The sequence below is a fragment of the Manduca sexta genome, chromosome 17, assembly GCF_014839805.1.
Source record: "Manduca sexta isolate Smith_Timp_Sample1 chromosome 17, JHU_Msex_v1.0, whole genome shotgun sequence".
NCBI classification, from domain to species: domain Eukaryota; kingdom Metazoa; phylum Arthropoda; class Insecta; order Lepidoptera; family Sphingidae; genus Manduca; species Manduca sexta.
The window spans coordinates 11,482,961-11,502,411 of record NC_051131.1 but is presented as its reverse complement, the minus strand read 5'-3'; the positions used below and the strand labels follow the sequence as shown (position 1 = coordinate 11,502,411).

The following is a 19,451-nucleotide window of genomic DNA, read 5'->3' as shown; positions in this document are numbered from 1 at the left end:
AAAATACTATATTTCAGAAATTTCAAGACACAAACTCCGAAGTCCCTGATGAGAACTAATAGTATGATGACACCAAGTTTTGAATATAAGAGACAGTTAACGAGACTGGAGTCAAACAAAAGTAATGAAATTTTTAATTTAATTAAATTATTTATTTTTTTATTTAAGACAATCATTAATAATATTTTTTCATTTCCAGGCAGTATAGCTGGAACATCAACAGCAGAACAAATAGGACCTCTAAGCAACGTCTGTTTTGCGGTCTTCGCTTTAGGGTCTAGTGCTTATCCAAAATTCTGCAATTTTGGAAAGACAGTCGACAAAGTACTGGGTGATTTGGGAGGCGAAAGGATTTTGGAATTAGCATGCGGCGATGAATTGTATGGACAGGAGCAACAATTTAGGACTTGGTCGTCGAATATCTTCCATGTAAATGAATATTGTCAAATTACATTTATTATCCTTTAAATTTAATGGAAGATTTCTATCGTCTTCTAATTTATATCATAAAATCAAATGCCATAGACTTCTTTTGCTACCAGGACATTTAATTGTTGGTCTCGTAGGTTTATTACACAATATTCATAAGGAATTTTTTTCAAGGTGGCCTGTGAGACGTTCTGCTTGGATGAAAACGACATGGTTAAAGATGCAAAGAAAGCATTAGGCACTGTTCCATTAACAGAAGAAACCGTACGATTTGGTAAACCGACTACAAACCCGACCCTCAAAACAGCCTTGGAAGCAGGGTTTAGAAAACAACTTATCGTTTGTAAAGTTAAAGAGAACAAGCATTTGGGTGATTATTCCGTCGATCGAGCAACCATATTCGTTGATATGGAACCACAAGTAAGTAAAATTTATATTAATTTTGTTGACCTAGAATCTAGATCAAAAAAATAGAAAGTAGGTCACCTCGTGTTAGTCAGTAATAACCTTTACCGATTATAATTCACAATTCTGGAAATACATTTGGTGCAATACCAGCCTTAACGGAATGAAAATAGTCATCAGGCTGTAAGTCCATTTTATAAATATACTAGTTCACCCGCGTGGAAATCAGTGTGTCATAAAGATTATTTCGAGTATCTCCCGACCCACGATTTTTGCCACGCGACCTCTTCAACAGTAATCGTTTTATTTTAGTCAAATTACATGAAACCGAAATGTTTAATCTAAACCTTCCTGGAGAATTGCACTATATTTTAGTATAGCCAAAACCGTTACAAAAATCTGACCAGTACATTTTGAGACAATTAATCATATACAGAGTTTTTGGGGACTTTGTTTTATAATTTATAAACGTATGTTTCTCAGAGTGAATTCAAGTACGACCCAGGTGACCACGTGGGCGTGATGGCGTGCAATCGCAAGGAGATTGTTGACGCTGTACTGAGCCGGACGAAGGATGATGACAATTACGATAAACAAGTGCAATTGCAGGTCATGAAGGAAACTCTCACGCCTACTGGTGAGTTAATAAGTTTTAATTAAATTATTTAAATGAAATCTTTTAAAATGTTTAGTAACCTGAAACACTTTTCTATGGAGTATTCGGGCAAATACATTTTAAACAAGATCGAGTGAAATCAAAAAATATTCTTCGTAAATTACGTCAATTGAGTACAAGATTGATTTAATTATGATTATTAGCTTCATATAACAGAATTCTCATAGATTTTGATTTGATTAAAATCACATACGTGTAATGGGACAAAAAATACTGCAGAGAAACAATTTTAAATATGTTTTCGTTCCCCCAGGCGCAGTTAAGACATGGGAACGACACGAAAGAATCCCAGCTGTGACAGTACGAGAAATATTCACTCGTTTCCTGGATATAACAACACCGCCGTCGACGACTGTTCTCAAATATCTCGCCAATTCGTGCACCGATCAACAAGACGCTGAGAAACTTCTAGAATTGGCCACGGTAAAGATTTTGACAGTCCACATTTTCTACTTGAATACTGCTATTACAGAACCTAAATATTCTGATAATAACAAAGGTCTAAGGATAACTACTAACTAGTAAAATAAATTAGTTTACGCTAAACGTTCACATTATTTTAAAAGTCAAAAATATTGGAATGTTTAAATATTAAAGACGAACTTGAACATCAAATAATTTCAAAAGCCATGGAAAGATTCGAAACAATTCTAAAAACAAATTCGGAACATAGCATTTGAAACAAAACTATAACCTAACGCATTTGCAGGATTCCAACAAGTACGATGACTGGAGGCATTTTCATTATCCAAATTTAGCTGAAGTGCTCGCGCAATTTCCTTCGTGCAAACCGCAGGCGTCTCTGTTGGCCGCGCTACTACCGCCCTTACAGCCGAGGTTCTATTCAATATCGTCCTCACCAGTCGCACATCCGGAGAGAATCCATGTCACCGTCGCTATAGTCGTGTACAACACACAGAGTGAGTTTGTAGATGCTATATTTGATTGATTTTGGTAATTTCAATAATTTTCGTGCTTTGAACTTATTGCGCGTGATAATTTGGATTTCGAATTTGCTTGTTCTAAATTCGATTTATTATTTTAAGAGGTATTGTAAATGCATGATACAATTAATATGTATAATTTATATATCTGTTCCGTATAACTATTTTTGGGACACATAGATATATAATTAGGATATAGATATTATACAAGGATTTTAACTTATCCTACAGCAAGCAGCATCTATTACATTTTTATATAAATATTATAAGTAACCATATATATTAGAAACGTTATGGTTACTTATAATATAAAATTATTATAAGTAACCATAACGTTTCTAAGACGAGGTATATTAATGAAATACACTTTCAGATGGAAAAGGCCCCACACATTACGGAGTATGCTCTACGTACCTACAAAGCCTCAAACCAGATGACGAAGTTTTCGTGTTTATTAGACGGTATGTAGTTATTTTTTCTTTCTTAATGTCTGCCACTGAACACTAATAGCCGATCCCAATTAACAATCTTAACCGTTACTTTTAGTTCTATAGGTATAATGGACCAATCATAACAGAGTTTGCATTGTTTTCGATGATTTATTTTAATTGGTTGATTTTTACCGTTAATGCGTTAGTTGAGATAGTTTATTGGAATCAGCCCTAACTCGATGTGCTATTACAGTGCACCAAGCTTCCACATGCCTAAAGACGTGTCAGCACCGCTTATCCTAGTCGGACCTGGTTCAGGAGTCGCTCCGTTCCGAGGGTTCTGGCATCATAGACGGCACCAGATGAAAAACCTGGTGCCAAACAATAAGAAAGCTGGTCATATGTGGTTGTTCTTCGGATGCCGACACAGTGGCATGGATTTATATAAAGACGAGAAAGAGGCAGCTGTGAATGAAGGCGTTCTTACTAAGACTAGATTGGCGCTTTCAAGGGAAAAGGGAATTGAGAAGGTAATAATCTTTATGGCTATTGTAATAAAGTCGTCAGTAATGGATTAAATAGTAGATATAGTAATGACTGAATCAAAATCATTGGAATCCATTTTGTTTAGATTGAACATGATTAGTTATGATTTTTGATCTTATCGAGAATAAATGGATACAATATTATGCAAAATACAATAACAATGTAAATGTATTCGTAAGATCTTTATCTTTTGCCTTAGATATTTTTGCATCTAATTATATCAGAATGGCTGATTTGAATATTCAGATATTTAAAGAATCGGAGGGTCATTTGATTATATAATTCTAAATTAAACTTGATGTTTTCAAACAGAAACACGTGCAAGCTCTTCTAGAAGAAGAAGGAGCCGAAGTAACAAGGATGTTGTTAGACGAAGAAGGACATTTCTACGTTTGCGGAGATTGCAAAATGGCGGAGGAAGTCCAACAAAAACTAAAATTCATCATTAAAAAACACGCAAAAATGACTGAGCAGGAAGTTGAAGAATTTATTTTCAGTTTAATGGTGAGAGTTTAAAAATTTCAATTAGAGTAACATGAATTAAAAATTTCACTATATCCTTATTGGATCATTACTAGATGGCACTGAAGAATACTATGGCGTTATATTTCCAAGTAGGATTAAAGGGTATTTATTGGTCTACTGCGGACCACTTACCATTAAGTGGGCCGTCAGGTCGCCTGCCGTGAAAGTAGGGAAAAAAATTATGCATTTTAATTTGTAGAAATAATCATCGCATTTAAAACCATTCTTAAATACATATCTATTTACTAGAATCATTAAAAATATATTATGCATATTAATGCATAATATATTCAAACGTTCTAAATTCAAATACTACTTGAAAAGATGCCAAATCTGGGAACTGTAATGAAGCTATTCATTTTAACTGTTATCTTAAGTCTGTTAAATACACTCGCTATCTTTTCCTTATATTTCTTAAAAAAGTACTGATTGAATGTTATATTAGTTGTGTTTATGACAAAATGAATAAGCCTTTATCCATTGTCCATTATGAACTTAATTACGTAAAAAATAAAACACAAAATCAATTTTCAGGATGAAAATAGATATCACGAAGACATCTTTGGCATCACCCTGCGTACTGCAGAGGTCCACAGTGCATCTAGGGAATTCGCGAAACGGACACGACAAGAGTCTTTGCAATCGCAAGCTTGAAGCATTTCGTTTAAATAATATAACAAGGACTGATAATATTAACTGAAGAAAATTTTATCACAAGCCATTTAATTAATCTAGATATTTGCTTACTGAATAAGTCTTCAAATGATAGAAGCGTTGTGTTGTAATATAAGCATCTAGATAATTGGTAATACTTCAATCGTTCATTAAATATAAACCGTAATGACCACATTATAAGGTACATTAATTTGGAAATAATTAATTATATAACGCCTGTCAAAATGTAAATTTTACTGTCCTAATACTTATTTGATCTGTGAAAATCAGCCCAACACAATAAAATACACCTAATTATAACAGTTCTAATCACTTATCGTCTGTAAGTCGTGTAATTTTATTTATGAATCAGTAATAACAAGTTTTTGTGCTATTTTCTACATGATAGTATGAACATATATACATTTAAAAAGTTTTGGCATACCAAGCATCGACGCAAGGCTATAAGACTAAATTATTTGGCCGACTGCCGTGTTATAGAGATATAATATGATACCGTTAAAATAATAAAATTATTGCATTATTTCACTAATTTTATTATAATTGTATTTAAATTATAGTACTATAATCTTAATTATACGCATTTAATAGCTTAGTCTACACCCTTAAGTTAAAAGAACAGAACTTTTGGTTAGGAATTTACATGCCTAACTAAAACAAAGACAAAGTAAAGTAAAGTAACAAAGTAATTACATAAAAAATTTATATTGTGCGTTAATTTTGAAATATTTTCATCGATTCGATTAGTATGTAATACTTGATTATTTATAACTAAAAGCATCACAAAATAATTGCCTAAATACATTTATGATGAAGATTGTCTTTGATTCGTAGTTCATCCAGAGATTAATCTACGAAAACTCAGAGCAGTTATTATTTAGAAGTTAAATAATATTATATGCGACCAATGGCTTAATATTTAAGTATAATGTATGTTAATTATAAGGTTCAAAACCATTTTGAACCTTGAGAACAATATTATAAACGTCATTTTTATTAATATAGATACATGAGAATATTATCTAAACTAATCTAAGTATTTTAATTCTACCTAAGTTTAATTGTTAAGGCTATTAGTTTATATTTTTTATTGATACATTATTTAAATTTGTTTGCATAAATTCAAGCAGCTTGCGTCAAGTATACCACAATTATTTATTAATAAATCATGTATCGAGGATTTCATAACAAAGAAGTGTATGGACAAAACATCGGTTTTGGAGGAGCGACAGAAATGTGACAATAGCAAAACTAATTGATTGTATATCAAATATGTTATGTTTAGAAAGATGGGTGTACCAAATTATAGCCTTATACAATTAACATCGTATTACTTTCGACTTCGCCCGCGTGAACAGTCTTTTCTGCTACAAAATAGCCATTTTTACCACCATTTACGCCATCTATACCACTATTTAAAATCCATTATTTTCCATTTAAGCAAATTACCGGGAAAAAAGCCTACGTGTTAATCTAGCACATGGTTTGCCCTTACGCTAAATTCCATCTAAATCAGTTTAGGTTTCTGTGTTTAGTTCTAACAAGCATCCAAATATGTAGATATAGCGAAGTATATGGGCGCCACTGTAGAGGAACAGTTGATTGCGTTGCTCCTTGGAAGAGGAAGATTTCCAGTCAGAGATATTTCGATTGATCGGCCCGGCCGCGGCCTACGGTTTCTATTCGGAGGTGGTATATATATTGCGCGTCGCGTTAATGTTGCTATCAACTTAGTATTGACTAGTGCCATCTGTTGTTAACATTGGGAGTTATTTCCTAATTGTCAATATCATTGACAGATGAGCAGTTAGGTGTTCTAATTATCTATTATATTTTGTAGTCCTAGTGATGTGATTAGATGGCGCTGTATGTTAATAGTGCCGCCCCACGTCCAAACCTCACAATCTTTCACATTTACGATATTAGTAAAAAGCATATTTTTTTTCATATCTTTGTCGCTCCCACAAACACTTTTATTTGTTATGAAGCCCTCGATATAACTTCCAACCAGTATTACTATATTGTTTAAGTCCTCCACGACATTTGAATTATCTAAGAAATTTAATAAAACACAATAATTATTTGTCTCTTTTATTTTACTTTCAGCTTTTCCTTCTGACAACATGATCGTATATTTCAATCTGCGTGTACTTTGGCGAGTAGATTCTCTGCTTGGTTGTGTTCTGTCCAGGGTCCTGTTGCGGGTCCGGGCAAACTATTTTATGATCGTGACGGTTTTGAAATAGCAGCCCTTTGTCTGGATCCATTACTGGCTGCAATATACAGTTCCTTTATTAGTTATAATAGTTGAGGTTGAACAATCTGCTCATCACGTACTTTGGGAGTGTGGTCTCTGGCATGAAGAGCGCAACATCATGTTATACAGTATGCAAATAACATCTGGGGTTGTATACTACATGGACCTTGTTGAGACTAGACGGAATAGGGGACCGGCCTATGCTTGATTTTGTACATTATTCTATATGTTATGGTTAATAATACGAAAAATAGAGCACTGCTGCGAAAACTGCATAAAAATTGGTTAAAAAATGAGCGAGTAATTCATATTTAAAATATTGTAATGTGCAGAAGTGGGCGCGATGTGGGGATATCGCTTCATCTCTTTCTTCCGCACGCGTCTTAATTCCCGATGACGTCACATGTGGGTATTTCGTCTCTTTTCTGTTTCTTGTTAATTACCCCTTCCACCGAAATTCAAAGACTTATAACCTGTTGATTTTTAACCGGATTTTAATAATTCCTTCTGTGTTATAATTTATATTATGTAAATATTTGATAATAGTAAAGAACAAAAATGAGTCCGGTACCCTATTTCCGTGCTTTCCGGCGTTTTTGTCATGCCTATTGTAATCAAATCTAACAGCTCATGTGATAGGACCCTTTCATTTAATTTTATCCGTGGTGCTTTATAACTAGCTTATCTAGTTGTAAACGTCCTATTCCTATCCTTGAGGTTAAATCGCCTCCCTACATCATGATTTTGTCACCCGCATTGCTCTGGAGGGAAGTGGACAATTAATATTTCCAACTCCTCCCTATCTTTCTATTTGATTAATTTCGTTGCGGGATAATGACATATTAGTTTTCCCTGAGACTCGCCGAGCTTCACTGCTCGGTGTTATAAAATGCGTGCCACTGCTGATCCTGGCTTACAGGAGTTGTAGTGGTGGGTGTGAGGGCGGGAAAGTCTCTCTAGTTATAATAGTGAAATTAAATTAAAATAATTATTTGAATCCGTAAAATGTTTTATATTATTTAGATTCCGTCAATATTAACTCTAACCACCAGTTCGGAAAGCAGTTCTCACCAGAAGAAATATTCGGGCAAGAATCTCTGGTGTTGCTCTATTTAAAATAAAGGCAGATTACTGGATAAGCTACTACATGATTTAATTGTCTTAAAATACACTAAAATATTAGAAATGTATAATACAGTGAATTGTACACTACTGGACCAGATAGGTTAAAGCCAAAATATGTGTAGAGCAAATACACAGAAATTGGCTTTGTGTATGTCTTTTGGACGAAATTACAACAAATCGAAAGTGTCAGAGTGTCGGTAAAAGGAACCGAACTGCCGAAATTCGACTTACTAAAAACAATATACGCAACCGAATATTATTAACTTATCTATTAAATACATTATGCACCTATAATAATTTAAAATGCGAAAGGCCTACCATTTATTATTAAAATTAACCTACATACACAACCGAATACTATTAAAATATCTATTATGTACCTAATGCATATATATTTACAACGCGAAACGCCTACCAGTTTTCATAAAATATTTAATTTAACCTACCTAATTTAGACCGATATTGAATTAGGGTCAAAAGTATTGTGTGACCTCCGACAAATAGCAGAAATACCACGCATAACGAACCATACACTTCCTCAAGATTGTCAACAAACTATGCAAGCATTTTGAAACTCGGCAGTTGAGTGGATATCGACATTGTTTCCCGAATAACATCGCCGGCCCGAGACGGGCTTGCGTTGCCCGTTTTTTTTTTTATTAAAATATTTGTACGTCGGGAACAAATGTTTTCTCACTCGGATAGAGAATATTTTATTAGGAAAACAATAGCGCTGACACGGTTTCCTGTGTCGTGTTAACTAGTTTATGTCGAAGCGAAATTTCTAGATACAAATCGAATACAAGAGGATCTTGTACATTAATTTTGGTGGATATGATTTGTTCGTTTATAAAATGTATATAATACTTAGAAGTGGTAGCATTTGATTATAGAAAAAGCAATGGACATTACAACTAATAAAGATGTTTTATAATTTGAATTGTCTGTACACTACTTAAAGTCCAAGTTTAAAAGACAAAATATACTGATATTGAAAACTGCTTCACCTTATAGTTTCTGCTGATATTACTCCTGACAGTGCCATGCCTCCAGTGATAATATCCCAGGTCCGAGTCCCTAGGCCAAAGCATTTTGTTTGAACGGAAAAATGGTGTCCAGTTCTCGGTGATCAGCCGATGTGCGTAGTCTATGTAGCCGGATATTTCAAAACCGCCCTTTGTGAAGTGTCGTATGAATAGGATAGACTGGGGAAAAATGGTGGATGAGACATATTTCTAGCAATATTTAGGTATGAGGATGCTTAATATTGCTGTATCCAATATATTTTTTTAGTAATCGAAAAACATCATACATGTTTCGCATAAAATAGCATCAGCACTTTCTTCTTCATGCGAAGGTGTATGCACTCGCATTTTGATAACTATGTTAGATGCCATGTACTTGGGAGGTATGATCCAAAAATATCACTATATTCCAAGGATAATAGTAGCAATGAAGCCTTAACCTTGCAATGACAAGCGTTATTTAAAAAAATATCCCTCAGTCACCAAATAGTAAAAAAGACAATTACAAAGCATCTGAAATTTAGTACAAGCTATTTACTGTCACACCTCACCATTTTACCTGCAATATGCCGACTCGGTTCGCTCGCTCCCTCACAGCAAGTTCTCTGTTAAAAGGATCTTCGACGTCAGCACCCTCGCTCACCAGCACGTAAGGCTTTAAAGTGGGATATACAATCCCATATATCACGCTACGGCGAGCATAGAAATCTTTCTCTGATAGTGTGTCACCGTTTGCTCTGAAATCGTATAAAGTTCTTTAATGTCTTCTCTGTGTTATATTATGTACTAACACACTGCTGGACTTCTGCTATTATTGAAATCGTTCTAGCTAGTCTATTATACTTCCCACTGGAGATTACTTATTTATGTTCATTGAAAACAAAATTAAATCACTGACAAAAATTTATTGAAATGATTGAGGAACTAATTAGTTAGTATCACTTTGATCGAAAACATCATATTTGGCTACAGCATACAATCTTCTGTATCGTAGTTTCCATTACCCGTAATAAGGCTTTACACCAATAAAATAATGAATTTAATTCTGCAGAAACATAACAGGCAATTAAGAATATAATCGTTTACCAATAAAGAGCGTAAAGGTCCTAATTCTAAAATACCTGTAACCAAGCGCAGCAACAGTCCTAGCTGATGCGATACTTCTCAAGTTCCTTAGATCAGAAATCTCAATTAGGGAATCCAAGTAGTCTTCCCATGTTTCGAAAGGGAGCAGGCGTCTGTCTGCCTCCACACTCGGAGGATATTCATTCTTCTTCTCAGCCATTGAAGCTTAAAATAAATCTAAACAAAACATTTGTAAACTATCGAAGCGTGAAAATATGTGGGAAATCTGGTGGGGTGCATTTTGACGTAGTTTTGACGCAAACTGCGACGTTTGTGGCAGATATTTTTTCTTTATTACAGACATAATAACCTACTTTTCAAAAAACATTATTAATAAAGTTTTATATATACCAGTAGGAACAAGAGCAATGACCTATGGCTCAAATACGTCGCAACTTAAAATTAAGTTACAGGACAAAGTAAAGTGCTGCTCGAGTGGGCCAACGGGACAGTGATCTGCATCTCATTTGATTCGTTAGGTTCTATAGACGGGGCATTTTTAACCAGACTGTAGACCTAGATCTAATAGATAAAATTCTAAATCTATGAGTAAAATTAACAACAGAAACAACGTGTCTCGAGATTTATAAATGGTTGCAGAAAACACAAATACCTAAATAACAAGAAAACGATGTTAATGCATTAATTTTAATCGAGAAAGGCCTTTTACGCAGGTAAAGCCGCAAACAATATCTCGTTATAAATAAATGTTCATAGTAAAGTTTGAGAATCCAAAATCCAAAAATGTTAAGTAAACTTTACACGTTTTGGTATTATTGCAGATGGTTAAACTAAATTTGGATTGCATAACACGCTTCTAAAAGCAGAATGGAAAACTCTTAATAAAGTATAAGACAAGACATATTTTGCTAAATCAAGAGGGATTTAGGATGAGCCCATTACGTGTTTGTTTCAGACCTGCAATATAAATAAGTTGCTTTACCTTTGTGATTCCGTCCACTTTGATATGGTAATGTATACCTTTTGTCTTTCCTTCTGAAGTTTTTGATTTATAGTATTAGTTGAGTGAACTTCCAACAATTCCAAGCATAATGCATAATCAGGAGTGGACAAAATGGGTTTTAGAGAAACAGGAGAAATAGTAAAACAACCAGAATAATTACAATACTTAACTTTAAAAATACAAAGACATCAGTACAAAAGCTGAAAGAATCACTTTTCGCCTCTTGCTCTTTTTATAGTGGGCATACGAGCAAGCGTATGAAAAGAGTACGATGAAAATAATATATTTCCATGACCATCAACGAATTTTTAAATAGTTACAGTGTTTTCTTTTGAGGGTTGTTAATTGATTTCCTATAACAGAATTAGCAAACACCATTTTTTATACATCAAACTTACTTGGTTAAATAACTATTAAATAAAAGAGACATTTATAAATCACACTTGTATGATCTGGGGCAACAAAGATAAATTATTTGTACGCTTTACCTTTTTATATCTGTGCCAATATTCAAACAAATTCAAATAGAAATTATTAAGATCTCCAACCTTTATACCAAGGAATCCTATTTAATACCACTGATATAAAGTAAAATAGTGATATTACGTAAGCCCACTTTCAAAAGCATGCTTCTGAGAAAATACTTTGAGTCTACGTATCAATAAAATCGTCTTATGATGTATTTATTCTTTGCATTCAGTAACATCTTTCTTTTGTATAAGCTTGAGGCTGGTCTTTTTAATATACTACCTTTTACTCGCAGTTTTGCTTGCATTAAAGTCCGTTAGCGGGATAAATCCGTTTCCTGCTGGTGTCCTTTTATGTAGAAACTAATTAACATTAAAATACAAAAACTTATTCGCACAATACATGAAACAAATTACAAACAAAGTAAGGAAATTATGAAAACAAAACAAATATGACACTAGCACGAGTACACATAGAAAAAATAACAATGAAAAACTAAATAAAAGAAAAAATAATTGCAAATTTGTTAGTGTATCGTCCCAAAGGTCATTAGCACGATTTATAATAATAATAATAATATCAGCCCTGTATTATATACTCGCCCACTGCTGAGCACGGGCCTCCTCTACTACTGAGAGGGATTAGGCCTTAGTCCACCACGCTGGCCTAGTGCGGATTGGTAGACTTCACACACCTTCGAAATTCCTATAGAGAACTTCTCAGATGTGCAGGTTTCCTCACGATGTTTTCCTTCACAGTTAAAGCGAACGATAAATTCACAAAGAATACACACATGATTTTTTTAGCACGATTTGCAAACCGCATTTATACATATTAGTACCTATATGTTTTGTCGGAGTCCTATATGAAATTTCACCTCCCTTCTACTGGTGTTTACCCTTTAAATATTACTTCTACATTTTAAAATAATAACAAAATAACTGTCTTTAACTTTTAATAGTACTCATGTCGAACCGCTAATTTACCGACGTTTACTTAGCAATGTATACTTGAGTATACTCAACAAAATGAGAAATCACGTCTACATCACGACAGATTTGTTAAGGGCAAATTACACAAATCACTTTAAAAGTACCAACTTAATGGTACGCGGGTAATTTTTTCGAGTGGCGTTCGAGTGGCCCCAGAAATATGGGCCAGGCATGTCTTTAAAATAAATTAGACGTGTATTCGTGTGGTGCGCCGAATTCGCTACTCCATTTTCAATTACTTTCTCGGTGACAAGTTTAATTGGTGATTTTGGACTTATTAGGTGTATAAGACCTTAGGAAGTGATAGAGAATGTATGAATCTATGGTAGAAATATGTTGTAAAGTGCAAAAAATCATAAAGAATTCTTCATGCCAATGAATAACTATATTATTATTACCAGCTTCAGCTTATTTAGAGAAAATAATAGCTTCGTAGTCACACCTTTACAATACCTACTTTTATAAAACATTTTTTTTCTGCATCCAAGAACTATAAAAACTTTTAATATGACTGTGTCGCAGTGAGATCAGGTCAGTGGACTGTCCTTTTAAAGCAAGCTACTCCCCCGCTGTAACAATAATACTTTTTATAATTCAGTAATAATAATATTATTATTATATATTATAATGATTTCTTATGTTCCCGCGAATGTTAGATATTAAATTTATATTAACTATTTACCGGATTTTTTCGTAGATTAATGTAAAATTTTAGTTCCGTTCAGCCTTCCCCCTGCTTTTATTATACTATGGCGACAAAGTGCCCCACTGTGCCTTATAGTAAGTAGAGTGGGGTTCAATAGAATTTGGAATGATGAGAGATGATAACCCTTTGACAGTCGACACAATTATGCCGGCCTGTTGAAACCAAACCTCCCTTCCTCCTGACCATAAACGCTGCAAAGCCGTCGAAACGTCGGGAATAAAATTATATATAAAAGTTAAGTACTTGTATAACAATATATAGATATCAGTCAGTCTACGACATAATATTATGAACTATTAATGAACAAATTTTACTTACTGTTGATACTTAACAGTAGCTCTACATATTTAGTTGGATAACAAACACAAAATGCTAAACTTTTTATGAAATTCCGAATCAATACAATATGTATTCAAGCGATTCAAAGCAAAAAAAGCAGACCCAAGACTGTATGAGAAACCAATTTACTTTCCGATGTAAATAGACAAAAGGATTGTTTAGTCGAATTTGATCAGGAAAATCAATGTTTATTATTCTTACCGAATTGGTTGGTTAAATTTGCTTAAAGGTGTCTATGTTATTTTGGAACGTAGTTGTATTATGGTCCGACTGCAGTGCTGAGGTCTCCGGATCTGTCTCTGGGTCAGGCAAAGCGATAATGGGTTTTTCTACTCAGTATCAGCACAGAGTCTGGAATCTGTGCCCGATATGGCGATAGGCTCGCCCCCTATCACATCATGGGGCGGAATAGGCACGGCGGATACTGGGTCTGCCAGTTGCGCCTATTCCCACCACTTCGGAGATTAAAGACGTGAGTGTGCGTGTTTGTGCGTGCGTGCGTCACTCTCTCTCTCTCTCTGTGTGTGTGAGTGTATGTGGTATTCTTCTGTGACTAATGCTTGCGAAAACTTGGGTCAGGAAAGTAAATAATTATTATTAAGGTGATAATAATTATTATGGTGATAACTAAGGTGTTAACTTACCTATAAGTTTATTAAATTTTGATGATGATTACACTTACATCGTATAACTTTGCAATTAGGGTTAATGCATGCATGCTACAGACACAATATTATGTTATTTAACAGTACTGCATAGCTGACGTAAATCCTTCAGAAGGATACAAATTCGGGCAAGTCTTTTTAGAAAAACATATTTTGTCCGGTCTCGTACACCGTAGTTATGATCACGAGATATCAAACATGACATATTACCTACATTAATCTTGTTAAAATATTGGAGGCGCAGATGCAGATTAGATGTGATAAAAAATAATTGTCAGTTCCTAAAATCAGCCGTCAATTTCAATGCAGCGTAACAGCATATGCGCCGCGCCTAAACTCATTATGATTGTTATTGCAGTGTTCCTTTGGGAATTCCTTAATTACTTCATTCGAATTTTCAAACAGAAACACCTAGAGTACATCTGAATAATACTAATAACATTTCCGTGGTACATTTGCATTCCTCACGAGTCAGCAGTCCGGCTTGCATTATACGAGAAAATAAGCAAAGTTTTGTTGCCTTTTGTACTTGTAACGAGACACTGGATGCCAATTTATATAACTTTTGAATTGCATAATATATACAGATAAATATAAAATACAAATGTTCAATATTTTATTTAAATTTAATATGCTAAAAATAGTTAAGGTCAGGGGGCCCTATTATTAGGGGTTATATCCTTCTTATTGCAATCATGGGAATTGTAACCGAAGGACACCTTTGATGGCCATGTAGTAATCACAGGAATTAAAAAGATTTGAATTAAAGGATAGAATGTTCTAGATTATTCGTTATTCAGACGTCATTCTCTCACTCATTCGTCTAAGGCTCTTTACTTTTTATGTTGGGCTGGTCAAGGATAATTACCTTCAGCTCATGTTATCGTATTTTCATTCCTATTTATTTTCCATAAGATATCCATTACAAATATAATGTATGCACAAAGCGTTCCCTGTCGTGTATTCTAGACGCATCGTTACACAATGTTGTAAGCATTGAAATTCTTCAGGCAGATGCATTCGAATCTGCATGTTTTATCACAAGTTTTGCTTCACTGCCCGCGGAATATATGACTATTCTGCTGTTCTGGGTCAGTAAGGCCTATTTTACCTCGATGGTTGAAAGACGGAGCGAATCAAAAATGTGTGAGCGAATCAATAGAGGAGAAATCAATAGTGTGTTTGTTATTTGAAATTCTTTTGAAAAGATTCCATTAGTGGTGTGGTTGTCTCGTAGGTGTAATGACTACGTGTTAAGGTTCCGGATTGGAGTCCCGGGCAGTGACAATTTATAATTAAATAGTAATTAATTTAATCTGTTTAGTGAACTCTTCTTCAACGGAGGAGAATCGCCCAAAATAATGATTAACTAGTGATCGTCTAACGGTCGGAATTCAACCATCGAATGTTATATATTAACACACCTACTTACGCCTTTTATGTCCGAAAGGGTTGGCAGAGACGCAACACGTGCACCCACTTTCCGTTGTGTTTGTTACGTCCCATGATGTGAAAGGGAGCTAGCCTATCGCCATATCGGAGATAAATTCCAGACTACGGGCTGATACTGAGTAGAAAAACCCAATATCACTGCCTGATCTGGGGATCGAACCCTAGACCTCAGCAGTGCAGTCGTACCCTAATATAACTACGACAATGGCGCAAATACATAGTTACTAGCTTTTGCTCACGGGTCCGCCCACGTGAAAAAAAAATCCACAAAGTTTCACTTTATATTTTACCGCTATAAAAAGTACCCTATATCACTCAAGAATGATTTAGCTTTGTATTAAAGAAAAAAAAATACGAATAAGAAATTAGTTGTTCCTGGAACAGTGTGTTCAAACAAATTCTTAAGATTTGTATAGTAGTGAAGATTGGTAAATTGTATTATTACCGCATCCACCCAACACGTACGTAGCTACGTAGCATTTTTTTTATATCGCTCTACTCGGTAAAAAATCACTGTAACTATAAACCATAACCAAAAATCATCTACTTTATATTTCACATAATGTATTATAAAGTATTCTTAAAGTATTTTGAAAGTATAAAATCTTCATAAAAACTATAAGTGGAGGTTTTGTAAACAATTTGTTTCAACACTTCAAGAGATTACATTCCGTTGTGATAAACATAGGCTGCAACATTTATCAGCTTAGGACACGTAAAAAGGAGCCTCCCCGGCGGGGAATCGAACCCCGGTCTCCCGCGTGACAGGCGGGGATACTGACCACTATACTACCGAGGACTTGGCAGTAAGAGGAAAATTATTGAGTGTATTGTTGCAAGTTATCGATAGCAATTTGCAATATCGATTATGATAAGATATTCGCTATCTAAAACAAGGCAATTGAGTAGCATTATCTTCAATGATATAATTTTATACTAAATTCTCTCCCACCTGCCAACTTGAGGTCGCTTTTTGTTTTACCTTATGCTTTGTATTCCTTATCAATTAGTTTTACAAGTGATCTTAAGTGTTATTTAGAAATAATAATAATTTTTATAAATATACGTATGACGTATCATAAGTGCAATTTTGTTGGCCGACGTGATGAATAAACTATTTTATTTTATTTTAAATAATATTAAGACACTTAACCTCACATTTTAAAACTAAGATACAATATCTTATTGAAAAAAATATATTTCGGTTTGTCCAATGTTTTTGTCACTTGCCGTCTCCGCCATTTTGGCAATTTTTGGATCGGCCAAAACATTAAAACCACTAGGTTAAGGTTCCTGTTGAAAACCATCGCCAGGCATACCTTGCCTGATATGCGTTATATTTGTGCTGAACTGGAAACTTTTCGGCAGTATCAAGGATACACGGTGCCCGAACCCTCTATATTTTTTTTGTACCTTTATTTTTTTTTAGTAGGGGCTTAACGGTAATACGTTTCTCCTGATGATAAGTTATCAAGTACGTTGGCGACTTTTTAGATGAGAATATACTCTTTTTCATGTTTGTGTGCGTGCCAGTATATTGTGCAAATTAATCTTTCGTTCTTCTTTCTGAAAAGATACATCAAATGATCAAGTAAATAAATGGTTGATGGAAGTCAGTATTCAACAAATTCAATAACATAAAGAGGTACAAATGGCCATCGAGATAGTTTGCACAACATCCCGGCTTGTATTTAATTAATCGAGTCATTATTTACCGTAGACCGCTTCAGTTTGGATGTTAATTGATTATGTTTTTGGGTGTTTTCCGGAAAATATTTCAAAAGTAAGACTGCTTTTAACTTTTGCATAACGACTCGTCCTACCTTTTATAAATTGTCTATTAAAAAACAAAAATAATGTGAATACTTTTGGATATTTCTGTTTATATCTTTGTCATATTAACCTAGTTCTGATTTATCACGTAGCGTGTAGGCTATTTGTATTCCGAAAAACTACACAGTAAGTCGTTTTGAGACGAGAACATTTACTCGACCGAAGTCGCGAGCAAAAGCTAGTAAAAACGCTTCTAAGAGTTATTAACGTTAAATATCAAACTGCACTAGTTGGATTACGTTTAATTATTAAGTTTCGCGAGTGTCAGGGCGCAGGTGGCGGCGGCGTTTGACGGTAATTAAAAGTTTAACGGCATACTTCTTCAAAGATGTTTAACTGAAGGTTAATCAGACCTGGATAAAATTGTAGCACATTTAACTTGGCGGCAAAGGTTCTTCAATTATAAAATAAATGTTATCCAGAAAATTAATTATATTCCGACTGAACATAAAACAATGTAACGCAACCTTTCAACATAAAAGTGAGGCAATGTAACTAATTCATTTGCACTACAACGGTCGTTTTGATTTGTTGATGTTGTATTTTATCCTGATAACTGTTTATGATGTTTAAAAAATCAAACCTTGGAATAAAACTGTAGCTGACAATTGACGTTCAAAAGTATTAAGGAATAAAATCGCATTTTTTTACCAATATCTATGTGACTTTGCTCAACTCTACCGTGACTGTCTTTTTAGAGTTTAAGCTTACTTCTCGCCAAATTTTATCAAAATTGGTATAGTGTGTTGTGAAACCTATCAGTTACTTTCGCTTGTATAATAATAAACAACATGGATTACACAGCGTTACAATTAACAATTGAAAAGGAGGTGTAGCACCATCAAATTTAAACAGTTTACTATTCCGCATATATTAAATAATATTTACCCAATGAGAGTGATTCGTACCCCAATAACCGAGATATTTATGCACTATAAACATTAATCAACTTAGAAATAGCAGACATATAATTTGACGAACCAAATGCTGTGTAAATATTTGCACCTAGAACTGGAAATCATACTACTGGGAAAAAAATCATCAGATAAAATATATTCTTCTAATATAGTACAACATGAACAAATTAAAAATAAGTTTTATAATCTAATAAAATTGCTTGATCGTCTCATTTATATAATTAGTCAGGTTATAATTCATATGATCAACAAATCGGTGACGATTGAAATATCTACCCTAAAAACATAACTAATAGTACATAAGCTATAATATTCTTTTGAAAATTGCATTACATTTACCACTCGATTTTAAAGGAAATCACAAAGAAAAATGAGCGTCTCCTCAGAAAACTGGGCAAATATTAAAATGCGCACGAAGAATCGAGATGGAGCTATTGGAAGTTTGTTTTGTGAATTAGAGCGGTTTTTGCTCGCCAATCGGAAGAGGATAAAATTTTATTGTTATACAATTTATACTTTGACCGCAATTTTGCTCATTTGGTAGGCGTAGGTGAAAATATTTGTTTACAAACAAATAATTTGCTTGTAAACAAATCTTCGATTATAACTGATTTTGTGGTGTATAAAACATTTCTTCGAGAAACATCTAATGATGTTATATAAAATTTAGAAATTAAATTTAGTTTAATTCAATGTATTTCAAACAGTTTTTTGTTTTAATTTCAAATTAAGATTTGTCTGAAATAGATTTATCTATTTTAATTAACTTCACCATATTCAAAGAAACAAAAAAAAATGAACTCAAAACTATGCACTGTTCAATACCTATTGCGTTTGTCGGAATTGACACATTTGAATAAGATATTAACCTATTTGGAAAGAATTTGTTTTTAGTTTAGGTAATTTTTGTTCCTAAATATATAATATATTTGTGTACATAAGTTGTCGTATC

At 34.0% G+C, this 19,451-nt stretch overlaps 2 protein-coding genes and 1 non-coding gene across 3 annotated transcripts in view; 1 reads left to right on the top strand and 2 right to left on the bottom strand.

Moving 5' to 3' along the window:
* Nucleotides 1-6,712, top strand: part of LOC115445277 (nitric oxide synthase) — a 42,234-nt gene extending 35,522 nt beyond the window's left edge. The window contains exons 13-22 of the mRNA XM_030171496.1: nucleotides 18-121; nucleotides 200-429; nucleotides 604-849; nucleotides 1,318-1,471; nucleotides 1,764-1,933; nucleotides 2,220-2,430; nucleotides 2,828-2,915; nucleotides 3,139-3,415; nucleotides 3,744-3,935; nucleotides 4,491-6,712. Of these exons, the coding sequence (XP_030027356.1) occupies nucleotides 18-121; nucleotides 200-429; nucleotides 604-849; nucleotides 1,318-1,471; nucleotides 1,764-1,933; nucleotides 2,220-2,430; nucleotides 2,828-2,915; nucleotides 3,139-3,415; nucleotides 3,744-3,935; nucleotides 4,491-4,610 (1,792 nt within the window). The 3' untranslated portion in view covers nucleotides 4,611-6,712. The remainder of the gene's footprint in view (nucleotides 1-17; nucleotides 122-199; nucleotides 430-603; nucleotides 850-1,317; nucleotides 1,472-1,763; nucleotides 1,934-2,219; nucleotides 2,431-2,827; nucleotides 2,916-3,138; nucleotides 3,416-3,743; nucleotides 3,936-4,490) is intronic.
* Nucleotides 6,709-10,433, bottom strand: LOC115445278 (cilia- and flagella-associated protein 299). Its single transcript, XM_030171497.1, has 4 exons — nucleotides 10,160-10,433; nucleotides 9,598-9,775; nucleotides 9,021-9,218; nucleotides 6,709-6,904 (listed from the first exon to the last, which is right to left on the bottom strand). The coding sequence occupies exons 1-4, from the start codon at nucleotides 10,321-10,323 to the stop codon at nucleotides 6,734-6,736; spliced, it is 711 nt and encodes a 236-aa protein (XP_030027357.1). The 5' UTR covers nucleotides 10,324-10,433; the 3' UTR covers nucleotides 6,709-6,733.
* A 6,043-nt stretch (nucleotides 10,434-16,476) lies between these two features.
* On the bottom strand, nucleotides 16,477-16,548 carry Trnad-guc. Its single transcript has one exon. It is a non-coding gene; the product is annotated as a tRNA-Asp (tRNA).
* Between the last annotated feature and the right edge of the window lie 2,903 nt (nucleotides 16,549-19,451).